General features: G+C 44.9%; 2 protein-coding genes across 2 annotated transcripts in view; both read left to right on the plus strand.

Moving 5' to 3' along the window:
* The first annotated feature begins 1,031 nt into the window (after positions 1–1,031).
* Positions 1,032–22,761, plus strand: part of HIBCH (3-hydroxyisobutyryl-CoA hydrolase) — a 285,341-nt gene continuing 263,611 nt past the window's right edge. The window contains exon 1 of the mRNA XM_075285159.1: positions 1,032–1,040. The gene's annotated coding sequence lies outside the window, so the exon portion shown is untranslated. The remainder of the gene's footprint in view (positions 1,041–22,761) is intronic.
* NEMP2 (nuclear envelope integral membrane protein 2) overlaps positions 1,803–22,761 on the plus strand; it is a 36,092-nt gene continuing 15,133 nt past the window's right edge. Inside the window, exons 1-5 of the mRNA XM_075285157.1 lie at positions 1,803–2,007; positions 7,639–7,748; positions 9,255–9,477; positions 13,386–13,455; positions 17,535–17,628. Of these exons, the coding sequence (XP_075141258.1) occupies positions 1,917–2,007; positions 7,639–7,748; positions 9,255–9,477; positions 13,386–13,455; positions 17,535–17,628 (588 nt within the window). The 5' untranslated portion in view covers positions 1,803–1,916. The remainder of the gene's footprint in view (positions 2,008–7,638; positions 7,749–9,254; positions 9,478–13,385; positions 13,456–17,534; positions 17,629–22,761) is intronic.

The raw sequence follows: 22,761 nt of genomic DNA on the forward strand, positions 1-22,761 counted from the left end.
CGTCCCGGAAAATGGCCGACGGAGAGGAGGGGAGTCGGGAGAAAGGTAAGTAAGAGAGTTTTTTATGTTTGTATCCCCCCCTTGGGTCTCCGACTATTATACTCTGGGGTCTGAAAAGACCCCAGAGTATAATAATTGTTCATGGGTGTCCACTATAGGGACATAATACTGTGTGCAGGGGCCACTATGGGGCATAATACTGTGTGCAGGGGCCACTATGGGGACATAATACTGTGTGCAGGGGCCACTATGGGGACATAATACTGTGTGCAGGGGCCACTATGGGGACATAATACTGTGTGCAGGGGCCACTATGGGGACATAATACTGTGTGCAGGGGCCACTATGGAGACATAATACTGTGTGCAGGGGCCACTATGGGGACATAATACCGTGTGCAGGGGCCACTATGGGGACATAATACCGTGTGCAGGGGCCACTATGGGACATAATACTGTGTGCAGGGGCCACTATGGGGACATAATACTGTGTGCAGGGGCCACTATGGGGACATAATACCGTGTGCAGGGGCCACTATGGGGACATAATACCGTGTGCAGGGGCCACTATGGGACATAATACTGTGTGCAGGGGCCACTATGGGGACATAATACCGTGTGCAGGGGCCACTATGGGACATAATACTGTGTGCAGGGGCCACTATGGGGACATAATACTGTGTGCAGGGGCCACTATGGGGACACAATACTGTGTGCAGGGGCCAATATAGTGTGTGCAGAAATGCGCGGGGGGTTGGCGGCGGTGGTAGGGGTCAGTTGGTCGAGGTCTCCAGCGTCGGGAGGGGGGGGGGCCATGTCAAAAGTTCGCCACGGGGCCCCGCCATTCCTAGTTACGCCACTGGACATAATGCTGTGTGCAGGGCGACTAAGGGACATAATACTGTGTGCAGAGGCCGCTAAGAGACATAATAGAGCGCGCAAGGATGCTGAGGAGGGGGTCAGTAGAGGTCGTCAGTGGGGGGGGGCGCCATTCCTAGTTACGCCACTGACCATAAACCTACCTGCAGCAACTCCATTCTAGTCAATTCTGTAGTGAGACAGCTAGAATGGAGTTGCTGTAAGGAGGACCTACCTATAGTAACTACAGAATATACCCAGACCATGAACCTACCTGCAATAACTATATACTGATAAATCAGGCGCACAGCGATACGTCAGAATTTAGTTCTATGTTAGTTATGAATTGCCATATATTTCCATTATCACTTACAACAAGAAAGTGGCGTGAGTTATAAGAAACAAGTTAAGGCCGTGGTGTTACCGCTGTATTGAGCCCATATCTGCACAATGTCTCAGAGCTGCTCTGGTGTAAGGTAGATATACATATGGTACTCATAGATGATATGCTCATATCCTATAGACACTCCACTCTAGCTGCCCCTGTAGTGAGGTGACTAATTGGAGTTTCTGGCGGCAGCTCCTGTAAGCAACTCCAATCTAGTCATTCCAGGAACGAACAGTCTACATTGTCTACATTGGAGTTGGTTCTATTAGGTCCTCCCTCCAGTAACTCCAATCTAGTCACCTGTCATGAACTGTCTGGAATGGAGTTGCTGGAGGGAGGACCTACCAGGGGCAACTCCATTCTACACGAAACCGTTTCCTTAGAAGGCAGCCCTGACTAATCACTATCTGCCGCAGCCGCTCCCTCAGCGCATCCAGCTGAGCTCGGAGTCTGCAGCAACAACGAAGCCGATTGTCATGAGCTCACTGCGGCTGTACACGGCTGCAGCCCCGCTATCCATGCTCGGGAGATGCAGCGGAATGCCGCGGTATAAGATTGCACCAGGGCGGTGAGAACAGGTTTGCCGGGCGCACTAGTAACGATCGGCACTCGGCTCATTCAGTCTGATCTACACGGATTCCAGAAGCGGCAGTTCAAATCTGACAATCAAGATGGAAGTGACTGTGTCTTCTATAATAACGGCCATGTCGCTGTATATCAGTGTGTATAGTGTAGTAAGGGCCACTGCGCTAACGCAGCAAGGTAAGGGCTATGTGGGTGTAATGCGGCAGCTTTCTGTCTCAGCGTTATTTGGCTTGTGATTGTTGGGGCCTCTGTTAGGACAAGCTCAATAGATGTAAATGGTGAAGGCTAATGCTTCATGTTCATGCAGTCTAACCAAGCTGTATGAGAACAGGGCTGCACCTCTGCCATCTTTGTGCGACCTCTTTAGAGCTTGACGCTCACACCTGCTTAAAGGGATCCTATCACTCAGACACTATTTTTTCTAGGTACCACGTCGGAATAGCCCTAAGAAAGGCTATTCGTCTCCTACCTTTTGTCGTCTTCTCCGTGCCGCCATTCGCCTACAATCCTGGTTTTGCTCGGTATGCAAATTAGCGCTCTCACAGCACTGGGGGCGGGCCTCAGTGCTCAAACAGAATTGGAGGCGTCCCCAATGCTGCAAGAGAACTCTCTCCAGCGCCGCCTCCATCTTCGTCAGCGGCGTCCTCTTCCTCCAGCGGTGGCTTATAACTTCTAGGCCTTGGGCAGAGCAGACTGCGCATGCCCACAGGCCATGGGAAAATGGCCACTTACAATACTGTGCAAGAGGTCATTTTCTTGTGGCCTGTGGGCATGTGCGGTCTGCTGTGCCCGAGGCCTAGAAGTTACAAGCCACCGCCGGAAGAAGAGGACACCGCTGACGAAGATGGAGGCGGCACTGGAGAGCGTTCTCTCATTGCATTGTGGACGTCCTCAGTGCTGTTTAAGCGCAGGGGCCCGCCCCCAGTGCTGCGAGAGAGCTAATTTGCATAATGAGAAAAAGCGGGATTGTAGGCGAACGGCAGTGCGGAGAAGACGACGAAAGGTAGAATTCCGATGTGGTACCTAGAAAAAATTGTGTCTTGAGTGATAGGATCCCTATAAGGCTAAGGCCCCACGGGACATCCTGCAGCAATAAAGCACAGCGGGAACGCATCTCCATTCTTCCCGCATCGCGTTAAACAGAAAATTCACAAGAGTTTTCCTCCATGGACTTTGTGTTGCAATTATGCCTATTGGGGAAACCGACGACGTTTCCTTAGGTATAATTAACATGCTGAGATTTCCAAATCGCGACGTGTCCGCACAGCGATTTTTATTTTTTTTTTTTTTTTTTTTTTATTTTATTTTTTTTTTTTTTTTCTCTTAATATACCACAAAATGGGTCTGGGATTCGCTAGAGCTCATCCACTTTGCCTGTACTGTAAAACACTGCGATTTTTCCAAAACCAAACATATTCATCTATCTGGTACTGCGGTGTCTCCCAGTGCAGTCGGGTCCTGCAACTCCGTTGCCCTGCTACACGTGACTGTTTAGGCCAATCAGCGCCCTCAGTGAAGGACATTGGACGTCCGTACCTGCGATGTCCCTGGGTCCTTTCCTCAGCATGGGCACTGAGGTCATTCAGGGGAAGAGACACGGGATGTCACAGACGGCAATGACTTCTGGTAAAAAAAAAAAGAGCCAAGCAGTAGGACTGAACCACGCCTGAATGACACTGGAACACCAGAGGCAGGTGAAAATAGGTTGTTGAGTTTTTTTTTTTTTTTTTTAAATTTCTCATTCTCAGCCTTATTAAAACAAAAAAAAAAAAAAAAACATTTTCTTTTTTTTATCCTGGACAACCTCTTTAAGTCTGTGTTTTTTTTATGATTGCCTTGTCGTGGTCATCCAATGTTGCCCATTGTGATGCAATGCATGCTGGACCAGACAGTAGCACAGAGGATAGGCGGGTGTTTTTTGTTTTGTCTTTTTAGAATGTTCACCTTCCCTGGCCTCCTCCCTAAGTTAAAAAATTCCTGGACAACCCCTTTAAAGAGGACCTTTCATGTCCTCAAGCACAAGGCTTTCCCGTTATATGTCTTGGGGCTGGAGATAGTAGTGCTGTTACCGATGTTTGCCTACTGTCAGAAGGGTGTTCCTGACATTCTAGCTGGGCTGTGAGGACCCCCCCCCCCCCGAGAGTACTCGTCCATAGTCCTGTACTGTCAGAGGGGACGTTACTTACTGCCCAGCAATGAGGCAGAACATGGGCAAGTACAGTTGGGGAGGACTTTCCTCACAGCTTAGCGTCATCACTGGGCGGTAAGGAACACCCCCTCTGAAAGTAAAGGGCTATGGACAAATGCAGTCAAGGGGGCGTTCCTCACAGCCCAGCTAGACTTTCAGGAACGCCCTTCTGACAGTGGGCAGTCATCGGTGCCGTTAAAACTAGAGATGAGCAAGTAGTGAAATATTTGATTCGAGTAGACCTCAGTATTCGACTATTCGATCGAATATCGAATCCCATTATAGTCTATGGGAAAAAAATGCTTGTTTCAGGGAAATCAAAATTCGACCAATTGGAGTCACCAAGTCCACTATGACACCACAGGAAATGATGCCAACACCTCTGGAATGCAACTGGGACAGTAGGGGAAGCATGTCTGGGGGCATCTAACACGCCCAAGTCCTAGTATTACCCCACTATCACAGCCTATCAACTACACACTCCAAACTCAATATAACCTCTATGGAAAGTGGAAAAATACTTGGAAACCTTCTTTCCTCTACATTAGTATGGACAGAAAAACAAATTTTAAACTAAAGAAACATTAGCAAGCACACCTTTAAATCATGTTGCCCATGACAACCACAAATGGCATAGACAAGGGGGAAATCAAACAGCACCCACCCTTAATTGTCATTGTGTATGTATGTGTGTGTGATGTGGTGAGACCTCCAAAAATTACTTCTGTGGCCCTTGAGGTGAGCCCTTCCAAATTAAGTCAGAGGCCCTTAAGCTGAGCCATACAAAAATTACTTTTCAGGCCCTTGGGGTGAGCCCTCCCAAACTTGGCTTCAGGCCCTTGAGGTGAGTTGAGCCTTTCACCAGCAGAATTTTAGGCCCTTGAGGTGAGTCGAGCCTTGTACCAGTAGATATTGAGGCCCTTAAGGTGAATTGAGCCTTGTAGTAGCAGAGTATTAGGCTCTTAATGTGAATTAAGCTTTGTAGTAGTAGAGTATTAGGCTCTTGGGATGAATTGAGGATTGTAGGAGCCTAATATTATCCTCTATGGATGAATAGAGCCTTGTCGTAGCATAATATTAGGCCTTTCAGGTGAGCCTTAATGGGGTGGTTTTAACTTCATGTTGGGGTGCTTGACACTGGTGGAGATGCAAATCCTGGGCCAATCCATTGGCTGTTCATTTTGATCAGCGTCAGCTGGTCAGCACTGTCAGCTGACAGACGACTGTGCTCATCGGTGATGATGCCTCCGGCTGCGCTGAAGACCCTTTCAGATAAAGTGCTAGCGGCAGGGCAGGACAGCACCTCCAAGGCGTAAAGCGCCAGTTCCAGCCACAGGTCCAACTTCAACACCCAATACGTGTAGGGTGCAGAGGGATCGGAGAGGACAGGGCTGTGGTCGGCTAGGTACTCATGCAACATTCACCTATACTTTTCCCTCCTGGTAACACTAGGCCCCTCAGTGGCGGTAGTTTGGAGAGGGGGTACCATTAACATGTCCCACACCTTGGAGAGTATTCACCTGGTGGGTGTGGACCGGATGGCATTTGTTAGCCTCATTGAGGAAATCTCCTCTCTGCCGCCAGCGAGGGTTGACTGAAACATTTCCATCATATTTCTGCACCAGTTGCTTGTGGCAATCATTTATGTGATTGGTCCTCCCCTCTATCGGAATGAAAGACGAGATGTTATTTTTATACCGGGGGTCAAGGATTGCAAAAATTCAGTATTGGTTGCTCTCCATGATATGTACAATGCGTTTGTCCCTGGGAAAAGCAGCCCAACACAAGGTCAGCCATGTGTGCCAGAGTGTGAATCGGCATGACTTCGCTGCCTCCACCGGAAGGTTCACTCTCCATTTCTTCCTCCCCTTCGCCCCATCTGCGCTGAAGCAATGGGACGCACTGAACTGATCTGCCACTTCATCCTCCTCTTCCTCTGTCATTCCACGCTGAGAAGCTGACAGGAGTGTGCTCTGAGTATCTAGCTGTGATGGGTCTGCTCCTATCCCTGACTCCTCCGTGTGCAATACTTTATCCCTGATTGAGAAAGGAAAAATATCTTTGTACCGTGTTAGCCAGTGGATATGAAATAAAAATTTTTTTGAGAAGTCTTCAGTAGTTGATACCTTTTATTAATGGCTAACTTAAAAAAAATGATGATACCAACCTGATGAAGGGACCATTCTAGTAGTTCCTGAAAGCTCGCAATATTTAGCGATTAATAAAGGTATCAACTACTGAAGACTTCTCAAAAATTTTTTTATTTGCAATGAGAGATTCTCGCATCACACAGAGGAGCAGATGGTTACACTCTAACTAGCTGACATTGTTAAAAAATGGCGCGGGTGCATGCGCAGTAGCATGCTGCTTCTACTTCGGCTACTGCGCATGTGCCCGCGCCATTTTTTATCAATGTGAGTTAGACGGGACCCGAGGGCATCGCTGGAAGAGGAGGCATGGCTGAAGATGACGTCAGACCCTGAATGCCCACCCCCCGTGCACGTTCGGTAAGTTGATCATATTCTGTTTTAGGGTTTTATTTTAAAACTGGGGGGTAGTTTAATATAATTTGTGGTGCCTGACTAGCCTTTTTAAAGGCTATTCACGCATATGTGGGGCTCTATCAGCATAATTTTAGGGTTTAGCCCCTTTAAGGCCCAGACTCCATCAATGCGCTCCAGTACAATCTTGCTTGGCTACTTGGTGTCATATATTAGCCATGTTCGTTGGATGCAAGTGCAAATGTAGTGGTGTTTGATCCCATGTGCCTTGGTCTTGCATGCTGTTCACACCATGGCTTAGACCAATATCAGACACATACCGTATATACTCGAGTATAAGCCGAATTTTTCAGCCCAGTTTTTGTGTTGAAAAAGCCCCCCTCGGCTTATACTCGAGTCAGCAAAAAAAAAAAAAAAAAAATATTATTTTTTTATTTTTTTTTTTTTTTAGGAGGGGGGGTCTATGACCAGCCACAATATTAATGTATAGAATCTCCCATAAAATAGTGCAAAAAAAAAAAAAAAAGATTAAAAAAAAAAAAAAAGTTCTAAATCACTCCTTTCCCTAGAATACATACAAAAGTAAAAAAAAAAAATGACTGTGAAACACATCATACACATTAGGAATCCCTGTGTCTGAAAGTGCCTGGTCTACTGAATATAGGGGATCTGCAGTGCTCCTGTTCCGTTGAGAAGGGGTTAATAGGAGCACTGCAGATACCATATATTCAGCCAGACTGAATTCCAAGTGCGGGAAGAAAAACAGTCCACAAGCTCAGGGAAGGGGCAGACAGACAACCAAAACACCTCCTCCCCTTTCCCAGCATCCAACATCTACTGCACCCCAAAACTCCGACCATTTAAATTTTTTAAATTTCCCAGTAGCTTCTGCATTTCCTCCCTAGGCTTATACTCGAGTCAATAAGTTTTCCCAGTTTTTTGTGGTAAAATTAGGGGGGTCGGCTTATATTTGGGTCGGCTTATACTCGAGTATATACGGTATATCTGTATATTGACCTTTGTATACAATTATGTGGTGACATTAATATTAGATGAATACCAAGAAGCACTATATATGTATTATGAATATTTTACACCTGGATTTTTCTGACATTGCAGATAATGAATGTACTCCTTTAAATGAGGGTCATCCAGTTCGTAAAACCGAGAATCACTGCTTCTGTTATAAACCAAAATGGAGTCCAGACATTGTGTGGTCAGCTGCTCAGGTAATGTATATAACATGAAGCAATGATTAGACATGGAACTGTGCAAATTTTCTGGTAAGACATGCTAAACAGAAAATGAAGTCTGAGTTGGCCATCAAATGACCACTGAATGGGCGTTCACACTTGCTTCCGTGTCCGCCCAGGGACACTGGATAGGGGATGGCTTCCCAGGGGTCAGTTTTAAAACACATTCATTTGAATGGGTTTTTAAAGCAAACCGGTGGTGCCCGTGTGCAGCCTCTCCGCAGGGAAACCATTTTTTTTTTTTGTACAGGCACAAAGTTGGACATGCAGGACACGGGCACAACTGTAAACGCCCCTTTTCAACAAATTTTACTTAAATCAGTAGCATGAACTAATAAAAAACTTTTTAATATATCTTATCAGAGGTGTCATGTTACAGCTCAGATGTCTATAGAGGGTGATGAGATAGAGGCATAGAAGAGACTGCAAGCATCTAAACATGAACTTTTCTATCTCACCCTAGTGTTCTTAGTTACATTAATACAGGTCAGTACCTATCTATATGAAACTGTTGTAGTGCGTCTGAAAGAGTTATGGAGCTAATTCTCTGCTACCTTCACTGTGCTGTCTATGGCAGATATTGTAGCAGTTCCTCTCCACCTACCGGCCCTGACACAGCGTGTAGACCAGGGGTGCCCAATACGTCGATCGCGATCTACCGGTCGATCGCAAAGGACGTATGGGTCGATCGTGGGATCGGTCTCTGCTTGTTGACAGCGCAGGCTGAGAATCATCTCTGGACACTGGCAGGCCGGGGCCTTGCACTCGTTCGCAGTCAGGGCTGCGGCGGCCCCGCCTGCCAGTGTCCGGATTCTTAGCCTGCGCTGTCAACAAGCAGACACCGGAGAGCTGTCTCCTGCTCTCACACTCCGCCCCACCCCCGCCCGCAAGAAGTGGGTAGTAGATCTTATCCCTTGGTCAGTTTCTAAAGTAGCTCATATGCTCAAAAAGTGTGAGCACCCCTGGTGTAGACACGTAAAATCTGCTAAAAAGCAGTTAGCTTCATGCCCTCGATAGTGACCGGGCACAGTACCAGCACACGACCACTGTACAGGGCACGGAGACAACTGCTTCCAGCACCATTCTGTGTATAGTATGGACACTGGAAGCGGCTCCATATATCTGATCCTAAGAATAGGTCATAATTTTCCAATTTCTGGACAACTCCTTTAAGAATGTCTATGCAGCGGCACATTGGGCTAGTATTGGCTGAGAGGCAGCATGTGTTCATGTTTATGACTGTTTTACCACCCTATGGTATTGCTATGACAGTGTTCCAAATAGGAATGTGCATTCCCACAGGTATGTTACAGATGCCGTTTACATAAGTGACAGATTCTTTGCAATGATTGTGTTAAAGGAAAACAGGAAATTTTGATTTTGTGTAGATGGTGTTATGATATTGTGGAAAGACTAGTCTGTTAATGTTCTTTACATTACATCTAATAGCAGATTATGCTCAATAACCCATTTCTGTTCTAGATTCATTTACAGAGTACAGAAAGAGTTTCGGTCTTACTCCAGCTTAACTGCACTGACCCGATGGATATGCATGCTTATATTTCTTGCTGGCTACACAGTGACTGGAAACCAAGAGAAACTAAAGATGTGCTCATAGATGTAGATCGACTGGATAAAGACTTCTGCTTTCATTTAAATGCTAGCAATACTCCAACAGCTTATACTGTAACGGTGAGGAAAATTGGTGAGTTTTGCAATAAGGTAAATGACAAGAAAAATCACATTTCTCGATTATTTCATTGTTGAATACGGCAACATTCGTATATATCTTATGACTAGGAGGCTGACACAAGGAATAACAAAAGATATCGGCTCGCCTCTAGGCTATCTCCACATACAATGTGCTAGCCAGCTTTAGCATGTATCAGGTCTTCTGTTTTTATTTTCTCTTTCCTTTTCAGATGCAGGGTGGTGTTTAGTGTGTCCATCACTCTAGTCGCACCCCCTGTGGATGCAGTAGTTTGTTAAAGGAGCACCTCACCAGTCACCCAGTCCCCACTGTTGTATCGGCGTCCGGAATGCTGGTAATCTCACTTCCACATGCGAGACTTGCCAAGGGGTGACCTTGTGGCGCCCAAAGGTGGAGGATCAGGTGAGTATCTCAAGAGCTCACACGTCATGATGAGCCATCTAGCCCCTTGTTCCCTCCCGGTGCTGCCGTGTTTTATGTGTGCACCCACTGTAATAAAAAGTTATCATGCAGTCAACCTGAGCCCATCTGCTCACACTGTCTTCTGCCTAAACCATCTCCGGCAGATCCTCCTTTGCGCTTTGCGGCTTCCCTTACACCCTGGCCATAGACGACCTTGTCAGACTTAGAGTCTGCCTTCCCAGATTTCTGCACAATTGCATCTTCTAGGCCCCTCCACAGGCACCCTTATTGGTGGTCCCGTTCCAGCTCTAGTAGCCGTACTCTCAAAGGGTTAGAAAATCTTCCTACAGGTCATTGTCCTTCTCCCCTTCCTGTGGACATTCTCCAGATAGGGCCACAGCTCATCTCCCCCTGCACGGTCTGTTTCTCCTGGGACTGCCTCTGACTCCAGCTTGGAGCGTCAGCTAGACACATCCATATCTGCTGCCAAGCAGGAGCTTATCTGGTTAGAGATACCATTCGTATCTTAGAGGATCCTACTTCCCAAAAGGACATCTCCTTCTGCCACTGTCGCCGACCAATCATGGAGCGTTTGACCATATCTTGAAAAATGTCACTGGTAATTCCTATTAATTCCACTAGGAAGTTGGAATTCCTGGGTATTAGCCTAGAAACACACCTGGGCAAAATTTTCCTCCCAAAGTCCAATCCAGTGTGTCCCACCTTCTAAGGCACTCGCCATGTTCTATTTGGTTCTGCATACAGTTCCTGAGCACAATGGTGTCTATGTTCGAGGTTGTTATTTATGCTCAGTTCCACTCGCGTCCTCTGCAATTGGCAATTCTGGCCCACTGGGACAAGTCTCCATCCAGCCGCAACTGATCTTTCTCCAGTTGTTCTCCCGATGGGGCACACTGCACATCTATTTCTTTGCCTTTCACCTGAACCACAAGCTCCCGCGCTACGATGCCAGGATTACAGGCCACCATTCTCATGATTCCCTGGTCAGACTTGTACCTGTTCCCTTCATTCCTCTTCTCACTCAGGTTCCACCTTCCTGATGGCTTCAGATTGGCCCTGCCGAATTTGGTACGTGGCTCTCGTGTTCCTGCTGGCGGACACTTCTTGACCTCTTCCTCTGAAAGTGTTCCACCCCACCTTACCTGAGCTGCATTTAACGGTGTGGCTGTTGGAGCCGAGGTCTTGAGGCGTCGTGGTTTTTCGGTGCCTGTTATCCAGACCATGCTCAAGGTCTGAAAACCCCAGTCTGCTAAGATCTATCATCGCATGTGGAAGGCCTAAGTGCAGTGGTCTTAGCGTAATGACTTGCATCTTCTCTCCTTTTCTCTTCCCAGGATCTTGGGCTTTTCTCCAACCTTGTCTGGAACAGGTACTTGGTCTTTCTTCTCTTAAAGAATAAGTGTCTGCCCTTTCCATTTTTTCTTTCAGAAGATCCTGGCCATCCAGCATTAGGTGAAGATTTTCCTACAGGGAGTAGTGCACTGTGCTCTTCCCTGCCGTCCTCTCATGGAACTGTGGTACCTTATTATCGTCCTTGAGGCACTTCAGGTTCACCCCTTCGAGCCTTTGCACGAGATCTGTCCGCCACTGTCTTTCCTGCCTAAGATTGTTTCCCTCTAGGACTGCTTTAGGACATCCCATGGTGCTGAATAAGTGAGAAAAAATAGATTTTTGTACGCTACATAAGATCCCATTCTGGTTATATTCATTGGGAGACACAAACCCCACCCTTGTTTCTTGTTTTTCCTGCCCCAGGCTTTTTTTTGGTTAGTTTTTGGGTTCATGTTGGTCGTTGTTGTCTCTGTGTTCTGTGTAGTTTATTGTTTGACTCTCCTACTGCTATGGTACAAACTGGCTAGCATAGGGTCTGTGGAGAGGGTATAGCCCAGAGGCATAGCTAAATTCTTTTGTTATTCCTAGTGACAGCCTTCTAGTGGCCAGGTCTATACCCATGGGGATATGTCACCCCAATGAGTACAATGAGAAAAGGATTTAACGGTGAGTATAAAAATCCATTTTTGTCATCCACATCAAGAAGTAGCAGATGTTTGATCACTATGTGGGTAGCTTTGTTTTTATATCTTTTGTCAAAAATCATTTTCACAATTGAAGCATTCTGGAGCAGATGTATGCAATAGCTTATGTTTATTAGTGCTCATTATATGTACACAAACATTAAATTTGTATTTCTTGTACTTGTAGCTTTTAAGGGATTTGGTAATGCTCAAGTTCTACTAGAATCTCCCATAAAAATACAGTCTTGTCTGCATGTGTACAGTATGTTTTTGCAATAGGGAGAGGAGTATAAGCAGCTCTCCTCTTGTGTGAAAACGGAGAATTAGGAATATTGAAATCCAACATGAGCAATCCATCTTCCACCCATATCCACCACTGAAAAAGAATTAGGACACCACCATAACAAGAAATATTTGGTTAATGCAAATACAAATCGGTGGATTAGGATGACTTTCCTCTGTTTTTTTTTTTTGTTTTTTTTTTTAATGAACTGGAAATAATCATTGTATGAACAAAACAGAGCTAAAAAACCCTGTTGAAGTATTATTATTATTAGATGATTTTTTATTATTATTATTATTAGATATTGGGGATTATGATAATGATGACATATCCCTAAGATAGTCAGATCTCAATCAGTAGTGGATAGTGTAGGAACTCCTCATCATACTCCTTGCCTGCTTCTGACAAACACTTCCCACTTGACAGTACTGAATAAGTAACATATCAGGCACCAGACCTAACAGCACATATTGCTCAGTAATGGTGGGGGCTAGAGAAAAAATTCCAACTTTGCCAGAATCAGTTGGGTTGTACCCATCCACAGATGCTAAGAACTGGAGTTGGTGAAAAGTCCTTTTTTTTTTTTTCATGTAGATTGTGAGCCCCACATTTTTCCCTATCAGTATGTCTTTGGAATATGGGATGGAAATCCATGCACACACGGAGAGAACATACAAACTCCTTGCAGATGGTTTTTTGCCCCTGGCGGGATTTGAACACCAGGACTCCAGTGCTGCAATTCTGCAGTGCTAACCACTGAGCCACCGTGTGGCCCCTTTGAAGAGTCCTCTTTAAGCCCTTCCGTATTTCCCCTTTATGGTATCTTAAACACTGGATCTTATCTTTACCTAGTTCTCTAGAAAATAAAAATTTTCCAAAAATGTTTGGCCAGTCTCTCTGGTTCCCTAGTACAATGTAAAAATTCTCAACGTACCAATACAAATACTTGGTGTTTGAATGAAACCAAACTATTTTCCCAATACTGCCCCTTGGTAGAAGTTGCTGTGACTATTGGTAGCAAACAAAAGTCTATTGAAGACGACTATCATACCCAAAATTCCTGTCCAAACGGATAGTAATTTTTAAATGTTTTTACCTTTTGACTGAAGTATTTTATTATTGAGTTATGATTCATATTTTCTGTTTAACTGATGTGTTCTTGACTATCATTTTTCCACTAGGGTTTAATCTCCAAATCTTTGCTGTCTTAATTGGCATTTTGCTGTTCTGCATAGCTGATAAACTGAGTAGGTATGTACCAATAGATAATAATCAATGAGTGTTAATTTGCCCTCATTTAGCAATGCTATCTATTGATTAGACAGTGTAGTCTCAAGATGCACCAAATTCATTACTGTAGCCCAAGATGTCACAGATTTGTTGCATCTTACCGGACGTTGGCTTACTTTAGATCACTCTCTTTGCTCCATAATTTTGCAAGTTATGGTCCTTTTGGTGTAAATGAATAATACATTTGAAGAGCTCAACGGAAAAATGGCCTAAGTCCAAAAATCAATATTGTGAGAAAAACGAAATTTAAAGTTTTAGCCTAAAGCAAACGGGCATTATTGTGGAATATATCTATCCAATGTAATCAGCTAATGAACACCGTTAATCCTAATCATAAATTGTATTATTTATTAAAAAAATTGCAGCTTCATTTATAAATATTATTTATTTAATATTATTAATTAATTACTACTATTATTAAACGATGAAGAATAATAATTACCTGCCTCCCTTTTCGGCGCTAAATATGTGCAAAAGTCGATTTAGAGCCTTTTAAACAATAAGACAAAGTTTTTACACTAATATAAACAACAGACCGGAAGTCACGATTTCAATGAAAAAATGACCAACGAGAGTGAAGCAAGTAAGTTTGTATTGGACTTAGCCCATTATTCCATTGAGTGTAAATTCTTCTGCATTGAAATATATGGACTTAGGTCATTAATCCTAGGTACCTTGTAAACCCAATGCATAGAACGAGGTACAAAGAAGCTTTCTAGGTAATAATTTGAAATATGACAAAATGTGGACTTAGGCCATTTTTCCGTTGAGCTCTTCATTTGTTTTAACTGATACTTGGCAAAAAGAAGGTGCAGCTTGTTCTAGAATTCTAGTGCTGTTATTTCCGTAAACGTGGACCAATGTCTTTTAATGAAATTGCAGTTATTAGTCTGTACAAGAAGTTCCAATGATATTATGTTATTCCCATCAAATAGCTGCTGAGGCAGGAATAACTTTACAAGGTTATGACCACCTCGACAGAGCTTGTAGAAATAGGCAAGTAGCACTGTGCTACACTGTTTCTCTAACTGTCATAGAGGTGAATGGGTTCTATGGAAATGCATAGCACTGCTAATCTACACTGTTTCTGTAACTGTTTCTATAGCTCTTATTCAATCCACATTACATAAAGCAGCGCTTCTCATCTGTTGTTGGAAGTCATGACTTGCGGGCACAGTCGGCAGAGACACGGCTCTGAAGGCAGTGTGATCGTGAACACCTCCTGCACGAAAGTAGCTTGTCTACATCTTCTTAGTGCGCCGCTGCCTTCAACAGAGAAGACGCTCTGGAGACAGCGCTGCTTCGCCACTCGCCTATCAGCAGTAACGCTGCTCCAGCGACCGCCCACAGGTGTCTTGCTGACTGTTGCTGCGGCGCTCTGTGGGATAAAGACACTAATTAAAAAAAATAAATAAATAAAAAAAATTTAATGCACGTGCCGCTTAACTCGAGTATAAGCCGAGGGGAGCTTTTTCAGCACAAAACTGTGCTGAAAAAGTCGGCTTATACTCGAATACTGGGGAAAACTTATTGACTTGAGTATAAGCCAAGTGGGAAAAATGCATAACATTCTGTTTGTGCTCATGTTAATCCTAGCCGACTTCAGGCCTATATGGTAATATCCCAGACATCACATGGTCAGGCATATTACCATATAGGCCCAAAGCCTGTGGCAGTAGTAATAGCATGTTACTGCTAGCACAGGCTTTGGGCCTGTATGGCAACAGGCTGCTACTGCTACCATAAGGCTTTGGGCCTGTATGATAATGCCCCAGACGTCTGGGACATTATCATACAGGCCCAAAGCCTTATGGTAGCAGTAGCAGCCTTTTTCCATACAGGCTCAAAGCCTGTGCTAGCAGTAACAGGCTATAACTACTACCACAGGCTTTAGGCCTATATGGTAATATCCCAGACCACGTGACGTCTGGGATATTACCATATGAGCCCGAAGTCGGCTAGGATTAACATTGGATCCCGGAGATGTGAGTAAAACTGTTTATTATTTTCTCTCACCTCCCCTGGGGCTCCAATTATCATGCTCGGGGGTCTGAAAAGACCCCCGAGTATAATGATAGCGGCAATGGGATCGCGGCCGGGGCTCGGGCCTACTCACTGCTGGCCTCCGCGGCCTATAGAATAAGGTGAAGCGGGGCGGCAGTGAGCAGGTCCGGGGAGGTTGGTAAATAGGCCGATAGCTGCTGGGAATACTCCAGGTAGCGGCCTATTATAAAACAAACAAACATTAAGTTCTCATACTTACCGACCTCGCGTTGCTTCTCCCACCGCTGCTCGTCTTCTGCCGCCACTGCTCATCTTCTCCCATGGTTGCTCATCTTCTCCCACGGCTGCTCCTGAGTCTTGAGTGTAGGGGGTGTGATGACACCGCCTGTGCTGCGACGCAGTAAGATGTTATCGACATGGGGCCACGTCACCCGGCATGTGATGTAGCCGAGGGAGGTGGCCGGGACTAGAGCGGAGGCCCGCTGCAGCCAAGTCAATACAGTCGAGTCAATTTTCAAGTGGACAGCAAAAACCTACATGTCGAGTTTTGCTGTCCGCTTGAAAAGTCGGACATCTTTGGGAACGGACAGTTAAGGACAGGCACAGACTGTAAAAGAACGTACCCGATCTCCATTTAAATCAATGAAAAATGTCACGGACACAGCTAGTGTCCGCTGCTAATGTCCGCACAAGATTTTTCGCGGACACTAGCTATCGGACACCGACGGTAGTGTGAATGCTCCCTAAGAGATAACAGGCCAGGTGTTATCAGCTAGCTGCAGATTAGCTAATTCTCCTGGCAGCAAGAGCAGTTTACTATAGTATATGAACATAAATGCATGAATCATGAAGCCATGTCATTTACTGGGATAAAAAGTAGTATATGTGTTAATCGAGGTTACAAAATATTTATATTTCATCTAAATCTGTTCAGCAGTTTTTGCGTGATTGAGTCACAAACATACAAACTTTCACATTCAGAATATTAGTAGGATGTACTGTTCATTTATAAAAAGTTGTTTTGCAGTTGGAGGTGCACTTTAAATTTAGGCCACTTAGAACTAAACTAGATTCTCCAAATGTATCACAGTAACTCACACTGGATGATACATTTGGCACAAATTCAATATTTATTGGAAAAGTGGATGTTTAGGCCTCATGTACATGAATATATTTATATCCGCAATTGCAGGTTAGCAGTTGCAGATAAAAGTACGAACCCATATATTTCAGTGGGCCCAAAAAGGCAGCTGTGGCTTTTTGCGACTGTGTGTCCGGGCCTAAATGAAGAGCCACAAATTATGTAGCAGGTCCTATACCTGTCAATTCATTTGAATGTATGACCACGGATGACACACGGATACCAATCTGTGCGGTTTTTGCTGACCCACAGACTGCATGGTTATGTGCATGAAACCTAAGAAAAACAGCCCAAACTGCAGTAGAAAATGTAGCAAACTAGCGGAAAGAGTTGGGTGGTCAAGGATCTAGTTGTATCTACTTCTCAGCTGAGACCAGCAGTGATTATGTATTGTTTGCAGCCTCTGGATGGATATTTTCTCATTCACACTCAGAAATCTAATATTTCTGCAGTTTATTTTAGAGCTCTTGGTGCTGGCTGCTTTTTAGCTTGTTTCCATCTGGGCACAGCTGTAGGCCGTGACTACAGTATAGCTGCAGTGCCTCCAGGGAGTCTGAGGTAGTCTCATCATATGCTCAGACTGCTGCTTTGTCTCTTGCTGTGCGTTAACACAAGTTTATCGCTGGCTTACCAGGAAGTCAATATACAGAAGCGTATTATATTTACTGTACTGTCTTCATACGGTTTTCTTGGGGATTCCATGTAAGTGTTATTTATGTAAAGCTGATGGAAATGTTATAAATGATACATGCAGTTTGTAACTTTGTAACATGGAAATTGACTGAATTGCCACCACTTTTACATACACACACGTCTAATTCTTTATTGTCTTCATGATACAGTGATCATATATTTATGCATATTTTAACTGACTGTTTTTTGGGTTTTTCTCTAGGTCCTCGATATTTTTTTATACAACTGGGACACTGCTCGGAATGACGGTTTCCGTACTTTTTCTTTTAATAGTACTGAGACGGTTTATCTCTAAGGTACCGTATAGGTCTACTCCTATTTTCAAAGTAACGATTTAAAAAAAGTCCTCGACTAAAAATTTGGAAGAAGCAGCATTTACTAATCTGACATGTGAAAACCACACTAGTCACTCACAAAAAAAAAATCATGTATGTAAGCAACTGCATGAAAAAAAAGTCCCGCAATGCTGTATCTATATAATACTACGTTAGTGTATACAAATGTTTTTTTTTATATATATATTGAGTTATAAAATTTTCCAAACTTTCTGTATCAATGCCTCATGGTTTTCTAGATCTCTTCCAGTGGATAAAAATCAGACCATGGATAGTAAATGATCATGTGATGGACACACAGATGCACGGCTCAAAGTATATTGGAAAACTGTATAACTTTCATTATACAAACAATAACATTTGTCTGTGCCATGAGCAGGGTTCAGCTATGTGTTACAGTACCAGTACCCACAAGATCAGCATGAGGAGTAGCTATGTCATCAGTTTGCAACCTGTTTTATATAATGGGAGGTTATTAAGACTGACTACATCATTCTTAATCCATTTCCTCACTGGCATGAAATGCACCACAATTATTAAAAGGCTCCAGCCATCTAATCTTACTGCATCTTAGGGTATGTTCACACAGAGTTTTTTGCAGGCGGATTTTGACGCGAAATCCGCCTGCAAAAACATCACGGATTTTGGGGCTGTGTCAGCTGCAGCGTCCACAGCTTGAGACACACACCTACTTAAGTCCATTCACTCGGGCCTAGTCAGGAGCGGGGTGCACTGCATCAGCATCCCGTTGCAGCTAGCCACATGTAAAAGTCACACGGAGGTTTCCACTGTGTGAACATACCCTTAAGAGGTCCCATGTGGCAGAATTGAAATCTATGCTTGCCATAGGCTGATGTATTAGGGAGCTACTTTCCAAAAGGTGGTGTTAGGAGCAATGAGGTCTTGTTTCCATATTCCTTACCTAGAATTTTTCTTTTTTTTTCTTTTTGTGATTCAATTTTTATTGAATTTTACATTTTACAACAAAGTCAAAAACGCGTCTGTTAGCCTTATTCTGAATTCTTGCAGATTCCAATAAGTCCCTGTACCTTTTCTCCCTAATGAGAGACGTTACCCCTACTGACCCACATCAAGACCTCTCCCACAGCCAACTAGTTCCCTTCTCTGCACTGATGAAGTCAACAACCTTGGAACAGCTGTCTGTGGATGGGGCCTTCTTACTTTTGGAGGAGTTATTGTCAATTGGCTATTGTTACCAGATTATGCTTTTAGGTTTCTTTCAAAACTAGTCATGAATCTATAGGGAGCTATCTTCCAATAGGTGATTGTTGGAAAAGGGGAACATGCTCTTACACTGAGTAGAGATGAGCGAGTAGTGAAATATTCAATATTCGTTTCAAGTAGCCCCTCAATATTCGACTATTCGACCGAATATCGAATCCCATTATAGTCTATGGGGGAAAAATTCTCGTTTCAGGGGAAACCGAAATTCGACTAAGGAGAGTCACAAAGTCCACAGTGACACCTCAGGAAATGATGCCAACACCTCTGGCATGCAACTGGGACAGCAGGGGATGCCTGGGTGCAGCTAACCCTCCCAAGTCCCAGGATTACCCCACTATCACAGCCTATCAACTAGACACTACAAACTCAATATGGAAAGTGGAAAAATACTTGGAAACCTTCTTTCCTCTACATTAGTATGGACAGAAACACAAATTTTAAGCTAAAAAAAACATTAGCATGAACCCCTTTAAATCACGTTGCCCATGACAACCACAGATGGCATAGGAAATGGGAAAGCTAACAGCCCCCACCCTTAACTGTCATTGCTTATGTGTGTGATGTGGTGAGACCTCCAAAAATTACTTTTCTGGCCCTTCACGTGAGCGCTTCCAAATTAAGTTAGAGGCCCTTAAGCAGAGCCAAACAAAAATTTACTTTTCAGGCCCTTGGGGTGAGCCCTCCCAAACTTAGCTTCAGGCCCTTGAGGTGAGTTGAGCCTTGTACTGGCAAAGTATTAAGCCCTTGAAGTGAGTTGAGCCTTTAACCAGCAGAGTTTTAGTTTTTGGCCCTTTCAGTGAATTGAGCCTTGCACCAACAGTGTTTTTGGCCGTTGAGGTGAGTTGAGCCTTTTACCAGCAGAGTTTTCATTTTTTGGCTCTTTGGGTGAGTTGAGCCTTTTACCAGCAGAGTTTTAGGTTTTGGCTCTTTGGGTGAGTTGAGCCTTTAACCAGCAGTGTTTTTGGCCCTTGCGGTGAGTTGAGCCTTTAACCAGCATAGTTTTAGTTTTTGGCTCTTTGGGTGAGTTGAGCCTTTTACCAGCAGAGTTTTAGGTTTTGGCCCTTTGGGTGAGTTGAGCTTTGCACCAGCAGTGTTTTGGGGCCTTTGGGTGAGTTGAGCCTTTAACCAGCAGTTTTAGTTTTTGGCCCTTTGGGTGAGTTGAGCTTTTTACCAGCAGCCTTTTTACCAGCAATGTTTTTGGCCCTTTGGGTGAGTTGAGCTTTGCACCAGCAGTGTTTTTGGCCCTTGTGCTGAGTTGAGCCTTTTACCATCAAGGTTTTTGGCTCTTTGGGTGAGTTGAGCCTTTTACCAGCAGAGTTTTAGTTTTTGACCCTTTGGTTGAGTTGAGCCTTTAACCAGCAGAGTTTTAGTTTTTGTCCCTTTGGGTGAGTTGAGCCTTTAATGAGCAGTTTTAGTTTTTGGCCCTTTAGGTAAGTTGAGCCTTTTACCAGCAGTCTTTTTACCAGCAATGTTTTTGGCCCTTTGGGTGAGTTGAGCTTTGCACCAGCAGTGTTTTTGGCCCTTGTGGTGAGTTGAGCCTTTTACCAGCAGAGTTTTAGTTTTTGGCCCTTTGGTTGAGTTGAGCCTTTAACCAGCAGAGTTTTAGTTTTTGGCCCTTTGGGTGAGTTGAGCCTTTAACGAGCAGTTTTAGTTTTTGGCTCTTTAGGTAAGTTGAGCCTTTTACCAGCAGCCTTTTTACCAGCAATGTTTTTGGCCCTTTGGGTGAGTTGAGCCTTTTACCAGCATAGTTTTAGTTTTTGGCTCTTTGGGTGAGTTGAGCTTTGCACCAGCAGTGTTTTGGGGCCTTTGGGTTAGTTGAGCCTTTAACCAGCAGTTTTAGTTTTTGGCCCTTTGGGTGAGTTGAGCCTTTTATCAGCAGTGTTTTTAGCCCTTGAGGTGAGTTGAGCCTTTAACCAGCAGAGTTTTAGTTTTTGGCCCTTGAGGTGAGTTGAGCCTTTTACCATCAATGTTTTTGGCTCTTTGAGTGAGCTGAGCCTTTTACCAGCAGAGTTTTAGTTTTTGGCCCTTTGGTTGAGTTGAGCCTTTAACCAGCAGCCTTTTTACCAGAAATGTTTTGGCCCTTTGGGTGAGTTGAGCTTTGCACCAGCAGTGTTTTTCGCCCTTGTGGTGAGTTGAGCCTTTTACCAGCAGAGTTTTAGTTTTTGGCCCTTTGGATGAGTTGAGTCTTTTACCAGCAGCCTTTTTACCAGCAGTGTTTTGGCCGTTGAGGTGAGTTGAGCCTTTTACCAGCAGAGTTTTTGGCCCTTTGGGTGAGTTGAGCCTTTAGCCAACAGAGTTTTAGTTTTTGGCCCTTTGGGAGAGTCGAGCCTTGCACCAGCAGTGTTTTTGGCCCTTTGGGTGAATTGAGTCTTGTAGCAGCAGAGTTTTAGTTTTTGGCTCTTTGGATGAGTTGAGGATTGTAGGAGGATAATATTATACTCTTTGGATGAATAGAGCCTTGTTGGATCATATTAGGCCCTTGAGGTGAGCCTTAATGGGGTGATTTTAAATTTTGTTTTTCAACTGTGATGGTGGAAGAGGAGGAGCAACTGGAGAGCTGAAGCACACACATGGAACTTTGTTGGGGTGCTTGACACTGGTGGACATGCAAATGACGGGTCAATCCAGTGGCAGTTCATTTTGATCAGCTTCAGCCAGTCAGCACTGTCAGCTGACAGACAGCTGCGCTTATCGGTGATGATGCTACCGGCTGCGCTGAAGACCCTTTCCGATAGAACGCTGGCGGCAGGGCAGGACAGCACCTCCAAGGCATAAAGCGCAAGTTCCAGCCACAAGTCCAACTTTGACACCCAATAACTGTAGGACGCAGAGGGATCAGAGAGGACAGGGCTGTGGTCGGCCAGGTATTCCCGCAACATGCGCCTATACTTGTCCCTCCTGGTGACACTAGGCTCCTCAGTGGTGGTAGTTTGGCGAGGGGGTGCCATTAAGGTGTCCCAGACTTTGGAGAGTGTGCCCCTGCTGGGTATGGACCGGATGGCAGTTGTTAGCCTCTTGGAGGAACTGTCCTCTCTGCCGCCAACAACAGTTGATAGAAACATTTCCATCATATTTTGCACAAGTTGCTTGTCGCAATCATGAATGCGATTGGCCCTTCCCTCTACCGGAATGAAAGACGACCCTCTTGGTGGACTCCTCAAAGACACGTAGTATCTCGCATAAGTCTGCCATCCATGGCCACTCATGGTGCAGAAACTGTGGGAGTTGATTTTGAGGAACCCTTGGGTTTTGGAGATGGTACTCTATCAAGGGTCTCTGCTGCTCACACACCAACATGTGGTACGTCGAGTTCCAGCGTGTGGGGAGGTCGCACAACAGCCGGTGTTCGGGCAGATGTAGGCGTTGCTGGAGGGCTCGGAGGCTAGCAGCGGCTACTTTCGACTTACGAAAGTGGGCGCACAAGCGCGCACTTTCACCAGTAGCTCATGAACTTTGGAGTATGTTTTTAAAAACCGTTGCACCACTAAGTTGAAAACATGGGCCAGGCATGGAACGTGTTGGAGGCTGGCAAGCTCCAGAGCCGCTACCAGGTTCCGGCCGTTATCGCACACGACCATGCCTGGGCCCAGGTGCAGCGGCGCAAACTACATTGCCATCTCATCGAGGATGGCATCCCTCACCTCGGAGGCAGTGTGCTATCTGTCCCCCAAGCTGATGAGCTTTAGCCCAGCCTGCTGATGTCTCCCCATGCCAGTGCTGCAGCGTTTCCAGCTCGCAGCTGGGGTTGATGTTACGGCGGAGGAGGGGGAGGGTGGTTCAGAACTCCTGCCAGGAATCTTAGGCGGGGAGAGGAGGTAGGCCACCTCACTTTGCGACTTGGTCCCAGCC

Source organism: Leptodactylus fuscus, chromosome 8 (genome assembly GCF_031893055.1).
Source record: "Leptodactylus fuscus isolate aLepFus1 chromosome 8, aLepFus1.hap2, whole genome shotgun sequence".
NCBI lineage: Eukaryota > Metazoa > Chordata > Amphibia > Anura > Leptodactylidae > Leptodactylus > Leptodactylus fuscus.